The 21,812-nt window shown below is 37.4% G+C and overlaps 1 protein-coding gene across 1 annotated transcript in view; it reads left to right on the plus strand.

The window, feature by feature from the left end:
- Positions 1-21,812, plus strand: part of LOC308340836 (phosphatidylinositol 3-kinase regulatory subunit gamma) — a 123,494-nt gene that overhangs the window by 57,708 nt on the left and 43,974 nt on the right. Inside the window, exons 2-3 of the mRNA XM_080800258.1 lie at positions 17,046-17,154; positions 19,458-19,556. Of these exons, the coding sequence (XP_080656384.1) occupies positions 17,046-17,154; positions 19,458-19,556 (208 nt within the window). The remainder of the gene's footprint in view (positions 1-17,045; positions 17,155-19,457; positions 19,557-21,812) is intronic.

Here is a 21,812-nt window from a genome sequence, read left to right on the forward strand (position 1 = left end):
CTGCTTCTCCCTGTCCCTCTGCCTGCTGCTCCACCTGCTTGTGCTCTCTTTCTCTGTCAAATAAATAAAATCTTTAAAAAAAAAAAAAGTTTCATGTGTGATTTAAAGTTTTTAAAAATTACATATAGTAAAATTTGCTCTTTTTAGTGTATAGTTTTAAGAGTTTGACAAATGTGTAGTGATACCCTTTATTAGGATAGAATAGACCAGAGGACTAGATTTGGTGAGGACGAGATTTTTTAAAACTTTATTTAGAGTCAATTAATTAACATATAGTATATTATTAGTTTCAGAGGTAGAGTTCAGTGATTCATCAATTGCGTATAACACCCAGTAATCATTACTCAGTTACCCCATACCCCCACCTGACTTACTTCAGCAAACCTGTTTCTTAATTCTGTTTAAGAATCTCTTTTGGTTTGTCTCCCTCCATGATTTCATTTCATTTTATTTTTCCCTCTTTTCTCCTATGGTCCTCTGTTTTGTTTCTTAAATTTCACATATGAGTGAAATAATTTGATAATTGTATTTCTCTGATTGACTTATTTTGCTTAGCATAATACCCTCTAGATCAAAACCACAGTTAGATACCAGCTCACACCAGTCAGAATGCCTTAAAACTAAGTCAGGAAACAACAAATGTTGGCAAGGATGCGAAGAAAGGGGAATCCTCTTACACTGTTGGTGGGAATGCATACTGGTACAGTCACTCTGGAAAAACAGTATGGAAGTTCCTCAGAAAGTTAAAAATAGAGCTACCTTATGACCCAGTAATTGCACTACTAGGTATTTACCCAAAGGTTACAAACGTGCTCCGAAGGGGCACCTGCATCCCAATGTTTATAACAGCAGTGTCCACAACAGTCAAACTGTGGAAAGAACCTAGATGTCCATTGACAGATGAATGCATAAAGATGTGGTATATATATACAATGGAATACTACTTAGCCATCAAAAAATGAAATCTTAAAATGATGTGGATGGTGAGGAAGATATATTTGGTTTTGAACACCATCTAATTTATTGCACTAAAACTGTAGCCATAGAATTAAGATTATTAAACTGAATTGACATTTTCTCCATTAAGTTTAGGTTAGGGACATATGCACATTTTTTTGTGTGTGGGTGGGGTGGGTAGAGAGCCAGATAGTGACTATTTCAGGCTTTGTAGCTCACATATGGTCTCTGTTGCATATTCTGTGTGTGGGTGTATGTGTGTGTTTCTAAACATTAAAAAATATAAAAACTGTTCTTTGCACTGTACAAAAATAGGCAGAGGGCCATAGTTTGCGGACCCCTGGGAGATAATAAATACAACAATAAATCAAACTCTGATTTGTAGCATTTGCTGGTTTCCGAAGTATACATACTCCCACTGTGACTGATTTTAAGCTACCCATGTGTTATACTGAATGAAGAGTTTGAAAGAGATGTGCGGTAGCAAAAGTATTTCTACTATATAAATACAGCAGTTGTGGATAGGTAGATAAAACATAGTAAAATATTAATGAGGTAATAAATTTGAATGTTTATTACCTTTCTCTTTTTTTAAAAAGATTTTATTTATTTGAGAAAGAGTGAGCACGAGTTGGGGGTGGGGGTAAGATAGAAGGATGAGCAGACTTCTTGCTGAGTGAGGACCCTGATGTGGGGCTCAATCCTAGGACCCTGAAATCATGACCTGAGCTGAAGTCAGACACCTAACCAACTGAGCCACCCAGGCTCCCCTTGTCTTTTTTTAAGTAATCTCTACACCCTGTGTAGGATGCCTCAAACTCACAACCCCTAGGTCAAGAGTTGGATGCTCTACTGACTGAGCCAGCCAGGCATCCACCTTTATTTTTAATATAACTTCATTGTGCATTTATATGATTTAATTTTTAATGATTGCATATAACCTTGGCTTGCAAAATTCCTGAAAATGTATGAGCTTTTGCTAGCCTATATGAGTTGGTGTCAACATATTGAAGCTAAGGCTAGAGAGTGAGATAATTTCCCAAATCAACTTTAAGTGCCAGAATCAGAATAAACTTTCTTTTAATTTGATTTTTCTTTTTAAAGATTTACTTACTTGTGAAAGAGAGAAAGAGCATGTGTGGGAGGGGCAAAAGAAGAGGGAGAGAGAATCTCAAGCACACTCCATGCTGAGCATGGAGCCTGATGCAGGGCTCAGTCTCTTGACCCTGAGGTCATGGACGACCTGAGCTGAAACCAAGAGTCAGATGCTTAACTGACTGTGCCACCCAGGTGCCCCTGATTTTTATTTTCATCAAAACAATAGAAGTTCATAGTTTAAAAAGTCAAAAGGTACTGCAAGGTTTATAGTAGGAACCCCCCCTAAAAAGGCAGCAGTTCCCTGATCTACCCACTGTATCCCCAATTTCTGATCTACAGTCCTAACATTTAACTTTTAGTTTTTTCTTCTGATTTCTACCTCCCTATTTTTCATGATGTGCTTACACTTCTATTTTAAATTTCTTCACTTTTTGATATTATTGATTCCTTCTAAGGAAGATAGGGATTTAGCTCTCTTATGCCTTACATGTTCTTCTTCTTTACCCACTTTTCTAATACATGACAATTATAATTGTTTCTTAAATTACCTTTTTTTTTTTTAAGATTTTATTTTTCAGTACTGTGTACCCAAAGTGGGGCTTGGATTTACAACCCTGAGATTAGGGGTTTCATGTTCTACTGACTGAGCCAGCCAGGTGCCCCTTAAGTTATCTTTTACTATTTACACGTTATGATCATGTAAACAGTGCACACAGACAAGAAAATTGAGAGCTAAGGAAGAACAGAGGCCCAGAGTATATGAGGTGTGGGAAAATGAGCAACCTTCTCAGAGCAAGGGCTGCAAGATTAGTAGTGTTTTTCAAGAAAAGCCAGACTTCAGAGCAGGCTAGGAAGTGGGGAAAAACACTTTCTGGGAAGATACTGAAATAAAATATGTTATGATTATATCTTCTTATATGATTTTTTGAAATTAATAATTGCCATAAATTTTAAACATTTGCCTCATTTTTAAAGGTACTTATGACAGTATTTCCCCCATACTCTGTGACAGAACTATAAAACTCATCTCAGTTTGGTTAAACATCAGATAATTCCCTTTTTCCCCTTTCAACATACTCCCTAAGTTGCCCTTCATTCTATTGCGAGAATCCCCCCTATTATTTACAACTCTCATCCTGGTACTCCCGTTCACCATTACCCTGGGGATTGCCTTTGCTTTTCTCCTTAGCATTGGCATCCATTTTCCTGAATCCTATACCATCTTTTCTTTCCTAGGTTTATCTTTTCATTTTGCTAGAGCACATCATTCTGGAGCTTCCTAAGAAAGGATTCCAAGAGATAAGTTATAAGTTGTTTGAGACCTTGTATGTCTGAAAATGTTAATTCTACCCTCGTGTAATTGATAATTTGGCAGGATATATAATTTTAGGTAGAAAAATCATTGGCCCTCAATTGCAAAGTTTTTTCTCCAGTGTTGTTAGTTTCCAGCCTTGCTGTTGAGAAATTCAAAGACATTTCAGGCCTTAGCCCTTTGTGATGTATTTTTTCCCCCTTACAGTAGATTTTTAGGACCATCTCTTTATCCCTGATGTGAAATTCCACAGAGATGTACTTTGATGTGGATATTTATCTTTCCTTATGTGGCATACTTGGTGTGGACTTTTTTTTTTTTTTTACATTTTCTTTGAGAATGAGAGAGAGAAAGAGAGAATATGAGCGGTGTGGGGCAGTGGGAGAAGCAGACTCCCTGCTGAGCAGGGAGCCTGATGTGGGGCTTGGGCACCCCACCCTCTCATGCCCTGGGATCACCACCTGAGCAGAAGACAGCCACTTAACCTGCTTGAGCCATCCAGGTGCCCCTTTAGTGTGAGCTTTTATTCTGGAAATCTATGTCCTTCATTTCTGAACATTTTTTCTTATATTTATTTTAAATATTTCTCTCTGCTTTCTGGAACTTCTGTTAGTTCAGTGTTGGGCCTTCTGGGTTTATCCTCTATTTATTTTATCTTCTGTTTTCATTACTTTCTCTTTTTGTTGTACTTCTTGGGAGATTTCCTCGATGTTATTTGCTATCTTGTCAGTTGAGGGTTTTTTTGTTTTGTTTTGTTCTTTTAAAAAAACCTCTATCTTGAATTTAATATGTAAGGGCTCTTGTTCTTCAGTGTTTACTATAAGTCTTGTTTGTGTTTCAATATTTCCTTTCCTGAGGATGTTATACTTTTTTGTGTATCTGTGATGTTTTCTTCTCCTTGAATTCTTTGTTTACTTCTGAGTTCCTTTGTTTTGTTTGGTTTTGGTTTTCTCTAATCTTGATAACTTTCTTTTAATGTCTTCTGGTTCTATGTTTAAAATTGTGGTAAATATATATAACATAAAATTTATCATTTTAATAATTTTTTAAAAAAATTATTTATTTATTAACAGAGAGAGATACTTCGAGAGAAGGAACACAAGCAGTGGGAGTGGGAGAGGGAGAAGCAGGCTTCCTGCTGAGCAGGGAGCCTGATGCAGGGCTCCATTCAAGACCCCAGGATTATGACCTGAGCTGAAGGCAGATGCTTAATGACTGAACCACCCAGGAGCCCCATTTTAATAATTTTTAGGTGTACAGTTCTTTGGCATTAAGTATATTGACATTGTTATGTATCCATAAGTATCATTCATCTCCAGACCTTTTCATCTTACCTAATTGGAATTCTGTACCTATTAAACTAACTTCCTATTCACCTTCCCCCCAGCCTCTGGCAGCCACCATTCTACTTTCTGTCTCCATGAATTTGACTACTCTAGCTACCTCATATAAGAGAAATCACACAATCTTTGTCCTTTTGTGACTGGTTTATCGGTCATTTTGTGACATGTCTTCAAGATTCCTCCATATTGTAGGATGTGTCAAAATTTCCTTTTTTAAAGGGTTTGTTCTTATTTAAGAATGACACACTAGGGAGACAAACCATAAGAGACTCTTAATCTCAGGAAACAAACTGAGGGCTGCTGGGCAGTGTTGGGGGGATGGGGGAGGTATAGGGTGGCTGGGTTATGGACATTGGGGAGGGTATGTGCGATGGTGAGTGCTGTGAATTGTGTAAGACTGATGATTCACAAACCTGTATCCCTGAAGCAAATAATATATTATATGTTAATGAAAAAAAGAATAAAAAGATTGAAAAAAAAAAGAATGATATACTAAAAAGCTGATTGGAACCTCCATGTCAGTGATCAAGCTGTGTTAATTGGAGCCCTTCACTGAAAGTTGGTGAGATGTGAATATCTTTTTCTTTGGTAACCCCCAAATATCTATATCTTTAGGTCTTTTTTTGTGTTCTTGTCAGTTTACCCAGAGAAAAATCTACCTGACTTCTCCCGGGGAAGGAAAGCTTGGTGGTGCAGTGTTCAAAGAACTGAGGTGGGGAAGGGAGTTGGGACATCTGTCTTTTCCTTAATTCTCCTATTTTCATTTAGGGACTTACCCTAGTCCTAGCTGTGGTTGGTGTTCCCTTAGTCCAGAGCCTCTCTAATTGCTTCTCTGGATCAGTAAGTTGACAGGCAGCCTTTGTGTGGTGTGGAGGAGGGTAGTTGACTGGTTGCTTGGGGGTTGGGGTGGAGAACTAGGGATCTAACTGCTCTTTCTGTAGACTTGTCAGCCAGTTCTTCAGGTTATGGTCCCAGCATTCAGTCTTCCTTTCAGAGATGTGTTGTGCCATCAATTTCTGGCTTCCCAGAACACAGTGGTGTGAATTAGATTTTTTTTTTATTAGAGTTTCTCGTTTCAGGCTTAGGTTTCAGTTTTTGCAGTCTACCAAGTCAAATTCATCTATTTGCTTTTTCTGTATTAAAGTTTTGTTGTTATCATCTGCTGCTGTTTCCTCTCCTCATCTCTTTGCTATTTTGTGTTTATACTGTTAAAAATATTTTTTATTGCCAATTTGGAGAGATTTTAGAGGTAGTAAAGAACCACATGTTTTAAATCAACTGTATTTTGGCTCTTGTAATCTACTTGCCTAATTTTTTTTTCCTATCCCATAGAAGATTTTCAAAGAGAGACATGTATATACTTCTTGCTACTCAAAGTTTGGACCAGCAGCATTGGTATCACCTGGGAGCTTGTTAGAAATGCATAATTCCAGGCCTCAATCCATACCTAGCCAACCATATTCTATATCTTTATAAGATCCCTGGGTTATTTGTAATTTATTATAAATAAATGTGAGAAGCACTGGTCTAATTCACCGTGCCTGGTACAGCGCTTGACACATAATAGGTGTCTTCTGTTGGACACTCAGATATTTAGAAAATACTTTCTTATTAGAAATACTCTTTTGGGATCAGAGTATAGATGTTATTTGAAGCTATGGGAGTAGATGCAAGTATAGAGTAAAAAGTGGGTCAAGGAAATACCAGTTTTAAGGTGTGGATAAAGGAAGAAAGGGCCTTCTAGGAAAATTGAAAGCTAAGGAAGAACGGAGCCCCAGAGTATATGAGGTGTGGGAAAATGAGCAACCTTCTAAGAGCAAGGGCTGCAAGATTAGTAGTGTTCTTCAGGAAAAGCCAGACTTCAGAGCAGGCTAGGAAGTGGGGGAAAAAACTCTTTCTGGGAAGATACTGAAATAATAAAATACTTTAATTACAATGTAGGGAGAATGATCAAGGAGGAAAGCCCAGAAGACATAATGGAATGATGAGCAATGAAGAGATGGTTTAGTGGGGGAGGTGGCTACACTGGGGTAAGAACACAGGAGATGACAGGTAACTAAAATGAACTTCCACTCTCTCTACCTTGTACTCTCCATGTTTCAGGCATTTCTTTAAATTCTCTCTTGGACTTTTTTTTTTTTTTTTTTTTTTTTTTTAGGTAAACATGCTGTTCCTTTAGTGTAGGACACCGTCTTTTCTTCCTTGATTCTCTCTAGATGCAGTGCCCTTATTTTGTGCTCCATGGCATCCTATTTTTTCCTGTGTCTGTCTCCTTTTTTCTTTTTAAATATTTATTTGAGAGAGTGGGCAGGAGAGGCAGAGGGAGAGAGTGAATGTCAAGCAGACTCTTGCGGAGCCTGATGTTGGGCTCAATCTCAGAATCCTGAGATCACGGTATGAGCTGAAACCAAGAGTGGATGCCCAACTGATTGCACCACCCAGGGTCGCCCATCACTCTATTTTTTAAAAATTGAGATCTAAATCATATACTATAATATTTACCCTTTAAGGTACACTTTAAAAATACTTTTACTGTGTTTAACCATAGCACAGTAATTATATGTTTTACTTATTTAAATTGCCCACCAGGGGCGCCTGGGTGGCTCAGTTGGTGAAGCGACCGTCTTCAGCTCAGGTCATGATCCTGGAGTCCTGGAGTCGAGTCCTGCGTAGGGCTCCCAGTTCAGCAGGATGTCTGGTTCTCCCTCTGACTCTCCCCACTTTCGTGCACTCTCATTCTCCCACTCTCAAATAAATAAAATCTTAAAAAAAAAAAAAGATTTTAGTGGGGCACCTGGGTGGCTCAGTGGGTTAAGTCTCTGTGTTTGGCTCAGGTCATGATCTCAGGGTCCTGGGATCAAGCCCCGCATCAGGCTCTCTGCTCGGCAGGGAGCCTGCTTCCTCCCCTCTCTGCCTGCCTCTCTGCCTACTTGTGATTTCTCTGTCAAATAAATAAAAATAAAATCTTAAAAAAAAGATTTTTTTAAATTTTTTTTAAAGATTTTATTTATTTATTTATTGGACAGACAGAGATCACAAGTAGGCAGAGAGGCAGGCAGAGAGAGAGAGAGAGAGGAGGAAGCAGGCTCCCTGCTGAGCAGAGAGCCCGATGTGGGACTCGATCCCAGGACCCTGGGATCATGACCTGAGCCGAAAGCAGAGGCTTTAACCCACTGAGCCACCCAGGTTCCCCCCCCCCCCAAAAAAAGAGATTTTATTTATGTATTTGAGAGAGAGAGACAGAGAGAGCATGAAAAGGGAGGTCAGAGGGAGAAGTAGACTCCCTGTGGAGCTGGGAGCCTGATGGGGGACTCAATCCCAGGACTTCAGGATCATGACCTGAGCCAAAGGCAGTTACTTTACCAACTGAGCCACCCAGGTGCCCAATAAATAAAAGCTTTAATAAAAAATGCCCACTGGACTGTCTTGTCATTATCTTTGGCATCTGGCCTAGCACCTGTGTCTAACAGCTAATATTCATTGATTGCTGTGTGTCACAGTTTACGTATATTAATTCATTTAATCATCTTACAAGGATTTAGCCCTATTTTATGGATGGAGGAAACTACTTTAGACCTATTTTATGGATGGAGGAGACAAAGGCCTAGAATAAGTAGGTCAGCCACTGTTGAATGAACACATTTATTGTGTGTACTGTGTACCGGCCACTGTGCTGTATGTTTGGGTTACAGAATTAAGAAAGGCTTTGGTCAGAGTTTCAGACAGAATGTTGGTTAAAACTTCACCCTAAAATGAGGGATATATAGCTGGCTCCTGGTTTTGTGGTACTCGGAATCAAAAGGCTTGAAGTCTCTCTGACTGCTTATATAATTGGGTGTCCCCCTTCTCCTCTAGCACAGACTGGAGACATACATTCAAATGTTGTTTTAGCCTTTATTCTTCTATTTTTTTTAATTTAAAGCCATCGTTTATAAAGTCAAACCCTAGCATAGACTATAAAGGCTGAGATCTGCCATTCCTCCCTGGTTTTAATAAGTACCTAACTCTGATTCTTAACTTTTTAAAATTAAATATTTTATGTAGAAATAATTTCAAACTTACAGAAAAGTTTCAAAAATAAGAATACAAGGGTGCCTGGGTGGCTCAGTGGGTTAAAGCCTCTGCCTTCGGCTCAGGTCATGATCCTAGGGTCCTGGGATCGAGCCCCACATGGGGCTCTCTGCTCGGCAGGGAGCCTGCTTCCCCCTCTCTCTCTGCCTGCCTCTATGCCTACTTGTGATCTCTGTCTGTGAAATAAATAAATAAATAATCTTAAAAAAAAAAACAAAGAACATAATCAGGTCCACTTATTAACATTTTATTCAATTTGTTTTATAATTCATGTTCTATCTGTATAAAGTCATACTGCTCTTTTCTCAACTATTTAAGTTACAATCATCCTGGCCCTTAACCCCTAAATACCATAATACATATTTCCTAAGAATAGGAATGTTCCTTTACATTCCATAGTATACCATAGTTATCAACTTCAGTACATTTAACTTTGATATGATACTTTACTGTTTATAAATTATTTATAGATTACAACTAAAATAATCTTTTTACAGTCCTATAGCCCCTGAATATTCTCTTTAATTAAAAAATACCAAAGTGGGCACCTGGGTGGCTCAGTTGGTTAAGCGCCTGCCTTCAGCTCAGGTCATGATCTCAGGGTCCTGGGATCAAGCCCACATTGGGCTCCCTGCTCAGCAGAGAACCTGCTTCTCCCTCTCTTTCTGCTGCCCCCCACTTCCTGTGCTCTCTTGTTCTCTCAAGTAAATAAAATCTTTAAAAAAAAAATACCAAAGTGAATTTTTGAAAGTTTTTCTAAAAAGTTGGAAAACATAATGTTGGGCCCTGCTGGTCATGGCACTCAGCTCACTAAGGATTAGGTTTGAGCAGCTTAGCGTTTGCGTTGAAGTTTCTGCAGGAGGGGATCAATTGCTCCTTTTGCTGGGTTTCCATTAGACTTTGCTTTTACCTTTACTATAATATTTACTTTGTTCTGCTGAGTGTTATGGTTAGGTGTTTCTATATGTTGTTCCATGTAGGTTTGTTCTTATGAGTGCTGGAAACACCTTGTCCTTGTACCTTTCATAGCTATAGCAAAATGCTTTATATAGTGTAAGTTTAAACTGTTAATCCTTATAAATGGATAAGTAGAAGAATTTTAAATTTTGCAAAATTATAGGTCCAACTCTAGCTACTTTTATAAGCCACATCAAGTCCTTTCCAAACAAGATACGTATAAGTAGCATTTAGGAAAAAAGTATGGATTATAGCAAGCTCTTACTCCATCTAGTAATTTTGGTAGCCTGATGGGTTTGTGTTTTTTTTTTTTTTAAGATAACAGCTTTTTAAAAAATGATAGATAAAATTCACATAGCATAATAATTCACCTACTTAAAGTGTATAATTCAGTAGGTTTTAGTATATTCACAGAGTTTTGCCACCATCACCACAAACAATTTTGTAACATTTTCATTACCCTACTCTGCACACATTAGCTGTCCTTCCCCTTTCCTCTTTAATCCCACCACCAGCCCTAGGCAACCATTAATTTACTTTTTGTCTCTGTAAATTTGCCAGTTCTGGATAGTGGAATAATCTAATGTGGACTTTTGTGCCTGGCTTTTCTCTTAACCTAAATGATTTCATGAACCATGATTCATTTCATGAACCATGAACCATACATTTTCTAGAATATTTCATTCCTTTTTACCGCTAAGTAATATTCCCCTGTATATACCACATTTTATTTACCCATTCATCTCTTGATGGATACTGGGTTGTTTCCACCTCCTGGCTATTATAAACAATGCTGTTATAAACATTCATATACAAGTTTTTTTATGGGCATATGTACCAGTTCTCTTGAGTATATAACTAGGATTGAAATTGCTGGGTAATATGATGACTAGGTTTAACCTTTTGAGGAACTGCTAAATTGTATAGTTGCATCATTTTATATTTCCATCAGCAGTGTATGAGAGTTCTAGTTTCTCCACATTCTCATCAACACTTGTCTTTTTGATTACAGTTTACCTTTGAATAATGTGAGAGTTAGAAACACCACTCCCCGTGTAGTCCAAAATCTCTGTATAAATTTTGACTTCCCAAAAACTTACCTACTAATAGCTTATTATTGACCAGAAGCCTTACTGATAACAGAAACAGTTGTTTAATAAATATTTTGCCTGTTGTATGTATTTATATACTGTATTCTTACCATAAGGCAAGATAGAGAAAAGAAAATGTTAGTTAAGAAAATCATAAGAGAAAATACATTTACGGTGTTGTATTTATTGATTGTATAAGTTTATGTTGTCTGTTTACAAAATCATCTTTCAATACCTGCATCAATGATATGATACAAAACACTGAGATGTTATACATATTACTAACAGCAGACATAAAAAATGAGAAGATAATGTGAAAAAAATTCATATGTATTTGCAGAGACAACAATTCATGCATTGATAATGAAGCATCAATATGATTGGCAATGATGATGACAAAAATGTTTCATGCAGTTCTTGCTATATAGTTATTAGATTTTCATATCAAGATACATGTATAACAGATAAATTTCTTATCTACAGTATGTACATATAGTTGAGTATGATGATTATTTGCTGTTAAGTGGAATTTGATCATCATAAGATCTTCATCCATGTTGTCTTCATGTTGAGTCGGTTGAAGAGGAGGAAGAGTTGGTCTTACTGTCTTAGTGTGGCATAGGCAGAAGAGGAGGAGGAGGTAGAAGGGGAGGCAGGAGAGGCAGGCACACTTGATGTAACGTTATGGAAATATGTAATAATTTCTATCTGACTTTTGCTTTTTCATTTTTCTAAAAAAATGTTCTATACAGTACCAATCCTTCTACCATTTCAGTGCTTGTATCATACAAATGAAGGCAAGATAGAGAAAAGAAAATTCCTAAATGTAATCAAAAGCAGTTTTGAATATTTGGATCGCTTCTGCCAGGTTGTCTAATGTCAGCTTGTTTTCTGGAACTGCTTCTTCACCTTCTTGTCATCTGACACCGGTTCAGTAGCACTCATCTCCGTCATGTCGTCTTCTGTTAATTCCTGTGATGTGTCACTTAGCTCTTGAATTTCTCCAAGTTCTTAAAACCCTTTACTCGCCTTTTCTTTTTCTTCTTCTTCTTTTTTTCTTCCATATCCACAGTCTCTTTCATGATTTCCTTGATTAACTCCGTTGTAAATCCTGTGAAATCATGTATAACGTCTGGGCACTATTTTCTCCAGCAGGAATATATCATTTCAGGCTTGATGGCTTTCACTGCTTTTTGTGTAACAGTGATGGTATCTTCAGTGATGTGATCCTTCTAGACTTCCATGATGTTCTATCAAGGTTCTCTTCCCGAGTGCTGATAATCCTTTCCAAAGAGTACTGTACATGATGAGCCCTAAAGGTCCTTATGACTCCCTGATCTAAAGGCTGATTTAGATATGTGTTTGGGGGCAAATAGGTCATTTTAACACTTTTGGTGTTGAATTTGTGGGATTCTGGGTGGCCAGGGATATTGTCTGATATCAAAAGAACTTTAAAAGGCAGTCCTTTACTGTCAAGGTACTTCCTGGCTTCAGGGACAAAAAGCATCAATGGAACTAATCCAGAAAAAGGGTTCTCGTTGTCTAGGCTTTGTTGTATAACCAAAAGACTGGCAGCTGGTGTTTATTTTTTCTCTTCAAGGCTCGGGGGTTAGCAACTTTATAGATAAGGGCTGTTCTGATCGTAAACCCAACTGCATTTGTGCAAAATGGTAGAGTTAGCCTATCCCTTCCTGTCCTTTTTTTTTTTTTTTTTCTTTTTAAATCCCTTCCTGTCTTAAATCCTGGTGCTTGCTTCTCTTTCTTACTAATGAATGTCCTTTGTGGCATTTTTTCCCAGAAAAGGGCACTTTTGTCTGCATTAAAAACCTGTTCAGGCAGACGTCCTTTCTCCTTCATGATTTTCCTAATGGCCTCTGGGAACTTGTCTGCTGCCTCTTGGTTGGCAGAAGCTGCTTCTGCTATTATCTTGACATTTTTAAAGCCTCTTTCTAAAATTACCAAACTACCCTTTGCTGGTTAAATTCTCCAGTTTTAGATTTTCACCTTCCGTTTGCTTTAAGTTGTCCTATAATGACTTAGCTTTTTTCTGAATACTATTAGAGTCTATAGGTACCTTACAGCAATCCTACTCCCACATAAAGGCTGCATTTTCAATACAGGATAAAAAGGTATTTCCTAAAAAGTGCAAGGTTTTTGCATCTACTGACGTAGCTGCCGGGATAGCTTCTCAAATTTCCTTTTTTTTTTTTTTTTTTAAAACCAATAGTCCTTAGGCTGGTGGGCAACTGCAGACCTCAGTCAAGCAATTCAACTTTTTCTTGTAATGTCATGACTTTTCTTTGCTTCTTGGGAGCTTTCAGCATCACTAGTGGCACTTTGTATGGGTCCTTTGGTGTTATTCTAGGTGCAAGAACGATGGGAGATTACTTTTTACGGCAATATGTAATTCACGGAGAGATGAACTGTTCATGCAGAGATGATTAGTGACACAGGGCATTTTAAGCTGATGCTCATAATGCTTGAGCTCACTACAATAACAACAGGAGATGGCTACAAAATTATTAGAGTAGTAAAGTATGTACTACAGTTAATTTTATGCAGTTATGATTTAGTACTGTGTCTTTACCTTTGTTTATAATTCTCTTAGCTGCAAATGGGGCCATGTATAGTCTGTATGTGTTTGCATAAAATTTTGATAAATTTTGACTTTTTATGATTTGTGTATATTTTATGGTAGTAAATGACAAAGTAGACTAGTATATACATACATTTTATGCATTCATGATATACTTAACTTTTTCTTAAGCTTTTTGATATTTCTAGGCTGTGTGCTTTGTCTGCAAGGTTTTTCAAACTGTTGTAAATCTCCAAGAAATTTTCTAATGTATTTATTGAAAAAAAAATCTGTGTATAGAAGGACCTATGCATGCAGTTCAAACCCCTATTATCAAAGGGTCAACTGTATAGTCATCCTAATGGGTGTGAAGTGGTATCTTTTTTTTTTTTTTTAAGATTTTATTTATTATTTATTTGACAGAGAAGGAGAGAGGGAGAGAGCTCTAGCAAGCAAGGGGAGAGGCAGAGGGGAGGGAGAGAGAATCCCAAGCAGACCTCACACTGAGCCTGGAGTGCCACAGGGGATGGATCCCATGACGCTGAGATCACAACCTGAGCTGAAATCAAGAGTGGATGCTCAGCTGACTGAGCCACCCAGGTGCCCCTGGAGTGGTATCTTATTGTGATTTTGATTTTCATTTCCTTGATGGCTGATAGTATCTTTTCATGTACTTGTTGGCCATTTGTATATCTTCTTTGGAGAAATGTCTATTCAGATCCTGTGCTCATTTTTAATTCAGTTATTTGTCTTTTTATTAAGTTGTAAGACTTCTTTATTCTAAATACAGCTTTATTAGATATATGATTTACAAAGATTTTCTGCCATTCTCTGTGTTGTCTTTGCACTTTCTTGATGATGTCATTTGAAGCACAAAAATTTTTAATTTTGATCAAGTCCAATTTATCTGTTTATTATTTTTTTTCCTTTACTTTGTGCTTTTGGTTCCTAAGAAACCAGTGCCTAGTCCAAAGTTATGAAGATTCAAACCTGCTCTCTTTAAAAAGTTTTACAGTTTTGGGCTGCCTGGGTGGCTCAGTCAATTAAATGTCTGCCTTTGGCTTAGGTCGTGATTCCAGGGTTGTGGAATCAAGTCCTACATTGGGCTCTTGGCTTGGGAAGGAGCCCGCTTCTCCCTCTGCCTGCCGCTCCCCCCTTGTGCTCTCTCTCTCTCTTTCTGCCAAATAAATAAAATCTTTTTTAAAAAAAGGTTTATAGGGACGCCTGGGTGGCTCAGTTGGTTAAGCGGCTGCCTTCGGCTCAAGTCATGATCCTAGGGTCTTGGGATCAAGTCCCTTATCGGGCTCTTTGCTCAGTGGGGAGCCTGCTTCTCCCTCTGCCTCTGCCTGCCTCTCTGTCTGCCTGTGCTTACTATCTCTGACAAATAAATAAATAAAATCTTTAAAAAAAAAAAAAGGTTTATAGTTTTAGCTTTTACATATAGGTTTTTGATCCATTTGAGTTAATTCTTGCAGTGTGATGCAGGGGTCTGACTATATTCTTTTGAATGTGGGTAAACAGTTGTCCTAGCATCATTTATTAAAAAGACTATTTTTTTCATCATTGAATTTTTTGACATCCTTGTTAAAAACATTTGACAGTAAAGAGTTTCTGTTTTGAAGAACATATTCACATTGTTCCCATTTCCCCCCATATTGTCTTTTTTGTTAATTAAAAAAAAGTAGAAACCATCTCAAACTTAGAGAAAAGTTGCAAGTACAGTACTAATAACTTATTTTCTTGAACTATTGAGAGTAAGTTGCTGACATGATACCCCACAATGATCACATTTTTGTGTATTTCCCACCAATAAGAACATTTTCCTATATAATTGTGACACAAAAGCAGAAAATTAATGTTGATACATTACAGTACCAATCTTATCTTCAGCTTCCATTCAGGTTTCATTCTTGTTCCAGTAATATCCTTTATAACAAAAAGGATCCAGTCCAGAATTACACATCGCATTTGTCATGCTTCTCTAGTTTTTTTCAGTCTGGAATGATTCCTCAATCTTTCTTGATTTTCATGACCTTGACAATTTTGAAGATTACAGGCCAGTTTTTGTTTTTTTTTTTTGTAGAATGTCTCTAAATTGTGATTTGTCTGATGTTTCCTCATGATTAAATTCAGTTTATACGTATTTGGCAGGAATATCCCAGAAGTGATATTAATGTCCTTCCCAGTGCATCCTATTGGGGGCCCAAGTTTTTATCATTACTGGTGGTATTAACTTGATTGATTACTTGATTAAGGTAGTGTTTGCCAGGCTTCTCCACTACTATTATTTGTCTTTTTACTTTTGTGACTAATAAGCATTTTATGGGAAAGCCCTTTGAGATTATATAAATCCTCCCTATTAATCTTTTGGTTTTTCATTTATTCATTTACATCTGAATGGGCACATGGATTCTTATTTTGTTTGATGGCTTATATTACCTTACTATCATTTGTATCAATGCTTGAGTTGTTCCATATTTGATAGTGGAAACCCCTTCAAGGTGGCTTCTTTATTCTTTTGTCATGGCCCCTCATTCTTCAAGCACTTGCTTTTTACTTTTTGGTATAACATGATGTCTGAGGTTCATTTGGTTCTTGCTCTACCCCAGCTGTAGCCCAGCTCTACCTCAGCCTTGGAATCTGCTTTTCTTCAAAGAGCCCTGGTTCTTTTTAGTAGAGAATAGCATTAAAAACTAAGATCTGGGTGCTAGTTATGCATACTGGGGATGCTGCTGATCGTAGGACCTCTCAGGGGACAGAGGGAATAGTTTTATTACCTACATGTATAGACATTTGCATCTCTCTTTCTATTAAATTTCATGAGTTCATATCAATAGCTGTAATTCCAGTTCAAACTAGAGGGATCCTTCTGTTTTTTTCACCTTTCCATATTTGTAACTTCCTTTTTAGACTATGAGAAACCTGGTTCCTATTATTTTTAATAGTTGTATTTATTTGATCTATCACTCTGTATGTACCCCATCTCTTATAGTCATTGCTGCATTCCCTCGACACCTCCCAGCCTCCCCTCCCCCAAGTAGAAACTCTTCACCCTTATCTGACTTTGTCCCGTTATATTGGTATGCCCTTTTCTGAGGATTGTGTCCTCATTGGCTCGGTCTCCACTACTCTGGGCCATCCGGGCCCTAAGCCACTGCACTTCTTCCTTCATTCAGCTTTAGCATCTCATGCCTGGCTGCACTGGTGAGGCTCTCCTCCTCACCCTCCTCCAGCTCTGAGATCCTGTGCTGTGTTGCTGCCTTCCTATATGGACGTAATCCTCCTTCACCTGCTTTGGGCTCTGACAACCAACTCTTGGCCATCATGACTACTCTCACTTAATGGCTTTTGGACTGAATTATTTGTTAAAGGGTGTCCCATTGTCTTTTGAGAGACAAATTTAAAGTTAGTACTTTATAAGAAGGGAAAAAACCCAAGTAGCTTGAAAACTTCACCTTTTAGGCAGTTACTGGTAGAGTTCTAGAAGGATTCCTTCTTTGGCTAATGTTTAACATAAAATAACACTTAATTTATAATTATTTAAATCTTAATGTACATTGGTTAATGAGCTGTTCCTGACTGAGGAAATTAGAAACAAATAGTAATTTATAGCTACCAAATAATATTCATTTTTCTTCTAGCTCTTCCACCAAAGCCACCTAAGCCAATGACTTCAGCCGTTACAAATGGAATGAAGGACAGTTCTGTTTCTCTTCAGGATGCAGAATGGTACTGGGGGGATATTTCAAGGTAACTAGAATACTACTATAATTCACTGCAGTTTAGAAACAAATTAGTTTTGAGAAGTTAAAAATAAAACATTTTCATGTCCTACTAGTTGTCATTTAAAGATTACCATTTTAAAAATTGTGAGAACACCTCAAAAGTTTCTAAATGCTGTCCTTACACAAGAAATTGTCAAGAAGATCTTTAAATTACAGGTGTGATTATTACTTTTAATACTATATTAAGGATAGATCTCTGAATAATGAAACTTAAAAGATTTAGGATAGCTACATGTGTTTTTCTATAAAAGATAGTTATAGGTACTTAATTTTCTTTACCTTTCTGTCTAAGGCAACAGCTCCACAATCTTTGCATGCATAAGAATCAGTTGGGGTGTGGCCCAGGAATCTACATTTAACAACCTCCCCAGGTGATTTTGATGCACTCTTCACGTGCCTCATTTTGAGAAATGGGACTTTAGAGCAGTAAAATGCTTCTTAGGTGAAATGTGATTTTTTGGAAATGTTGAACCTAGAGAAGGGAGAAAGTACATATATATTGAATTTGAATATTCAGATTTTTTGTTTTTCTTGAGTTTTTTTAAAAAAAGACCTATCCATTTCTGTCAGATTGGGTTCAAGGTTGATGGTGTATTCTTCAATATGCTTGTATTTCTCTTTCGTCTGTTCTCTTCAACTACCAAAGTGGCACTCATTTTTTTTCTTTGTTACCATTTTAACCATCTTTAAATGTGCAGTTCAGTGGCATTAAGTACATTCACACTATTGTTCAACCATCACCATCATCTGTCTCTGGAACTATTTCATCTTCCCCCAAAGCGAAACTTTGTACTCATTAAACACTAACTGCCTTTTCTGCCTATTCTTCCCAACCCTGGGAAACTACCATCCTACTTTCTATTTCTATGAATTTGACTACTCTAGGTACCTCACATAAGTGGAATCTACAGTATTTATCCTTTTGTGACTGGCATATTTCACTTAGCACAATGTCTTCAAGGTTCATCGTTGTTATAGCATGTATCAGAATTTCCTTCCTTTTTAAGGTTGAATAATATTCCATTATGTGTATATACCAAATTTTTATTTTTCATTCATCTGGGCATTTGGCTTTGAACATCTGGATTGTTTACAGCTTTTGGCTATTGTAAATAATGCTGCCATGAACATTGGTGTATAAATGTTTTTTCAAGTCCCTTTTTTTTTTAATTTTTATTTTTTTATTATTTTTTAAAGGGGGGGAGGGGCAGAAGGAGATAGAGAATCGTAAGTAGGCCCCCCGCCGGTCGTGGAGCCCATATGAGGCTTAATCTCACAACCCTGAGATCGTGACCTGAGCTGAAATCAGGAGTTGGCTGCTTAGCTGACTGAGCCACCCAGGTGCCCCTCCAGTCCCTGCTTTTAGTTCTTTGGGGTACATACCCTGAAGTGGAATTTCTAAGTCATATGGTAATTCTATGTTTAATTTTTTGAAGGAGACCTAATATATTTTGTATTAAAATAGATCAGAAAATATTTGTTTATAATTGTTCAACTGTTTAAATTTATATTCTAAGACCTTGTGGGTCTGTAACTCAAGAGTCTTCTGTGCCCTACCATATCCTGAGTGTTCTAGTGTTTTTTCTTTTTTCTTTTTTTTTTAAAAGATTTTATTTATTTATTTGACAGACAGAGATCAAAAGTAGGCAGAGGGGCAGGCAGAGAGAGAGGAGAAAGCAGGCTTTCCACGGAGCGGAGAGCCCGATGCGGGGCTTGATCCCAGGAGTCTGGGATCATGACCTGAGCCGAAGGCAAAGGCTTTAACCCACTGAGCCACCCAGGCGCCCCTCTAGTGTTTTTTCTTAAAGTCCTAAACCAACTCTGCAGGAGGAATTTATCATCACTATAAATTCATATTAGAGAAGATTATATTGAAAGGTTGTGAACTTAGTGAATTTCCCCTCCCCTGATCAGACACAGCTGCCACTGTTGCTTAAACACAACCTTCTTTCTAAACAGCTGCTGGTTTTTCCTGAAACCCTGCAAGTTCAGACCTGCCTAAGGAAGCCCTAAAGGCTTAATGGAAATACTATCCCCTACAGACGGTTGAAATCGGGAAGAGTTTAAAAAGCAAATAGACCTTCCTTAGATTGCATAATACTGAAAATCAAAACAGAAAGATCCTATCTAGGGGGAGGAATTAAATGACCTCTGAAGGCCCCCATTATTCTATGACCTTAGACATACTCCTCTCCCAACTAGCTTTAGTAATAATATGTGAAGAGAACAATTGATGATTACATTTTTCCCTATAATTCTTTTTTTCAGGGAGGAGGTTAATGACAAATTACGGGATATGCCAGATGGTACGTTCTTGGTCAGAGATGCCTCAACAAAAATGCAGGGGGATTATACTTTGACTTTGCGGTGAGTATTTTTCAGCATTGTGACTAGTGCTGTATTAGTGTTATTTATTTCTGGGTATACAGAGATTTTTGTACTGATTTAAATGATTATTTACACATTTTTAAAATATTTTTACTTAATTTAGATACATAAGTTTTAGTTGTTTGACTATCCTTTCTCCATATGTTAAATATTTAAATGTCTTATATAAAGATGGCAACAATTTTAATTTTTATGTAGGAATAAAACTGAAAAGCTAAAATCCCTCAAAGTAAGTTACGAAGTAAGAATTAATACTGTTGACCTTGTATATGAAGTAGAAGTCATGGGGACAGCCTGAGGTTATTAAGATATGTTGGGAATCTACCTCTCTAATAGCCCTATTATTTTCCTCAATGCACACTTCAGAGAGTAAAGCTTAACATAGTTTAGGCTTACGAGGATATGTAGAAGATAAAACAGTTCTTAACCTCTATCATGCCATCCATGTGGGCATATTAGAATTTCCTAAGTGATGGATGTATCACCTTTTATATTTACAAATATGGGACATATATTTTAAAAGATTAGGAAAACTGCATCAGATATTTTTACGTTTAATTTTAACAATCAAAATAGTCTAATTACAATAAAGTACTGTGATTTTTTTAAAAAAGGGACTACCTAAAGAAAAATATAATGAAAATAGCAGCGATATTGTGCTACGCATTTTACATGCAATATCTTTTTATTCCTCACAACAACCTTATGAATTAGGTATTATTAATATTTCCATTTTATAGATGGGGCAACTGAAGCTTAACCTGGTTAAGAAACTTTCCTGAGGACATATAGCTAGTAAATGGCAGAGGATGGAGTCAGATTCAGATTTATCTGATTCTTTGCTGCCTTTCTGCCTACTATCTTTAGGAAGAATCATGTATTTTATGCTAGAAATTTGGAGTTTCTGGTAAAGACATTATAAGAAGTTAATACCTTGGAACTTTAGTTATGCTGAGGAATAAACAAAATTCTATAATGATTCACTTCACTTAGTTTTTTTCCCCCTGCTCTAGTCAGCTTCTGTCTTTACCACTCTCATAAGGACTGTTAAACTCATGACCACTTCTCTCTTCTTACCTCACCTGACCTCTTGGCAGCTTTAGTCATAGGCACTTCTTCCTAGAAACAGGTTATTGTCTTGACTGTTGTGACATCACACTCCTGATTTTCTTCCTAACTCTAGGCCAGCCATTCCTTTGCTCAATATCTAAATGTTAAGTGTTCCAGGCTTGGAGTTGGACCTCCTTCCCTTCTCTGTATTGGTTCTCCCAAGGTGAGCTTGTCCTGTTCCATGGCTTTAATATGCAATTAAATGGTGATGATTCATAAACCCCATCTCCAGCTCTGACCTCCAAATCTCCACGTGCATATATCCACTTGCCTACTTGACTTTGCTACTTACATAACTAGGATACATATTAATTTGAACATGGTCAAAGAAGAATTCTTATTTTCTAACCCAACTCTTCCTACCCAAACTGTTTCTCTTCTATTTACTTTTTTTTCCCAGAAATAGAACCACCATTTCTACAGTACTCAAATTACAGCTCCCCCCCCCTTACTTTCCCTCATCTTCACATCCAGATCCATCATTGAACAAGTCCTGCCAACTTTACCTCCAAATCTATATTCGTAACCTCATCATACTTCTCTACCACCCAACAGTAAGCCCACCATCATCTTGCTTGATCTTTTGCAGTCATTTCCTGACAGGCCTCTCAGCATCTTACAATTTCTAACTTTCCCCACCCCTGTTGACCATTTTCTGCACAGAAACTACTAGAGTGATCATTTTAAGGAATGAGTCTGGATTACTCCCTTGCTTAAAGTTCTTTTAAGAGTTTCTCTACTGCACTTAAGGTAAAGAATTTGGATTTTATTCTAGCTTACAGAACTCTATTTGACCTGAACTTGGTCTACTTCTTAAACTTCATCCCCCCCACCCCCACTACATTCAACCTCTCTAACCTTTTCATACTTCAGGCAAGTGAGCCTTATGCCTCCCTCAGGGCCTCTGCAATAGGCCTTTCTGATCTTCGCATCTTTGTTTACTTTTTGTCATTCAGATGTCTGCATAATTGCCACCTCTTCAGGTCTTCCTGAACTACTCTATCCAAAGTAGCTCTCTGAGGATGTATAGTGCCTCATTTTAATTTTCTATATGGGCCGCTTCTGTATTTTCTTCTCCTTTCCCATTTTGTAGTTCTCAGCCCACTAGAATTAAGTTCTCTGCTA

This window comes from Martes martes (assembly GCF_963455335.1).
Source record: "Martes martes genome assembly, chromosome: 4".
In the NCBI taxonomy this organism is placed as follows: Eukaryota; Metazoa; Chordata; class Mammalia; order Carnivora; family Mustelidae; genus Martes; species Martes martes.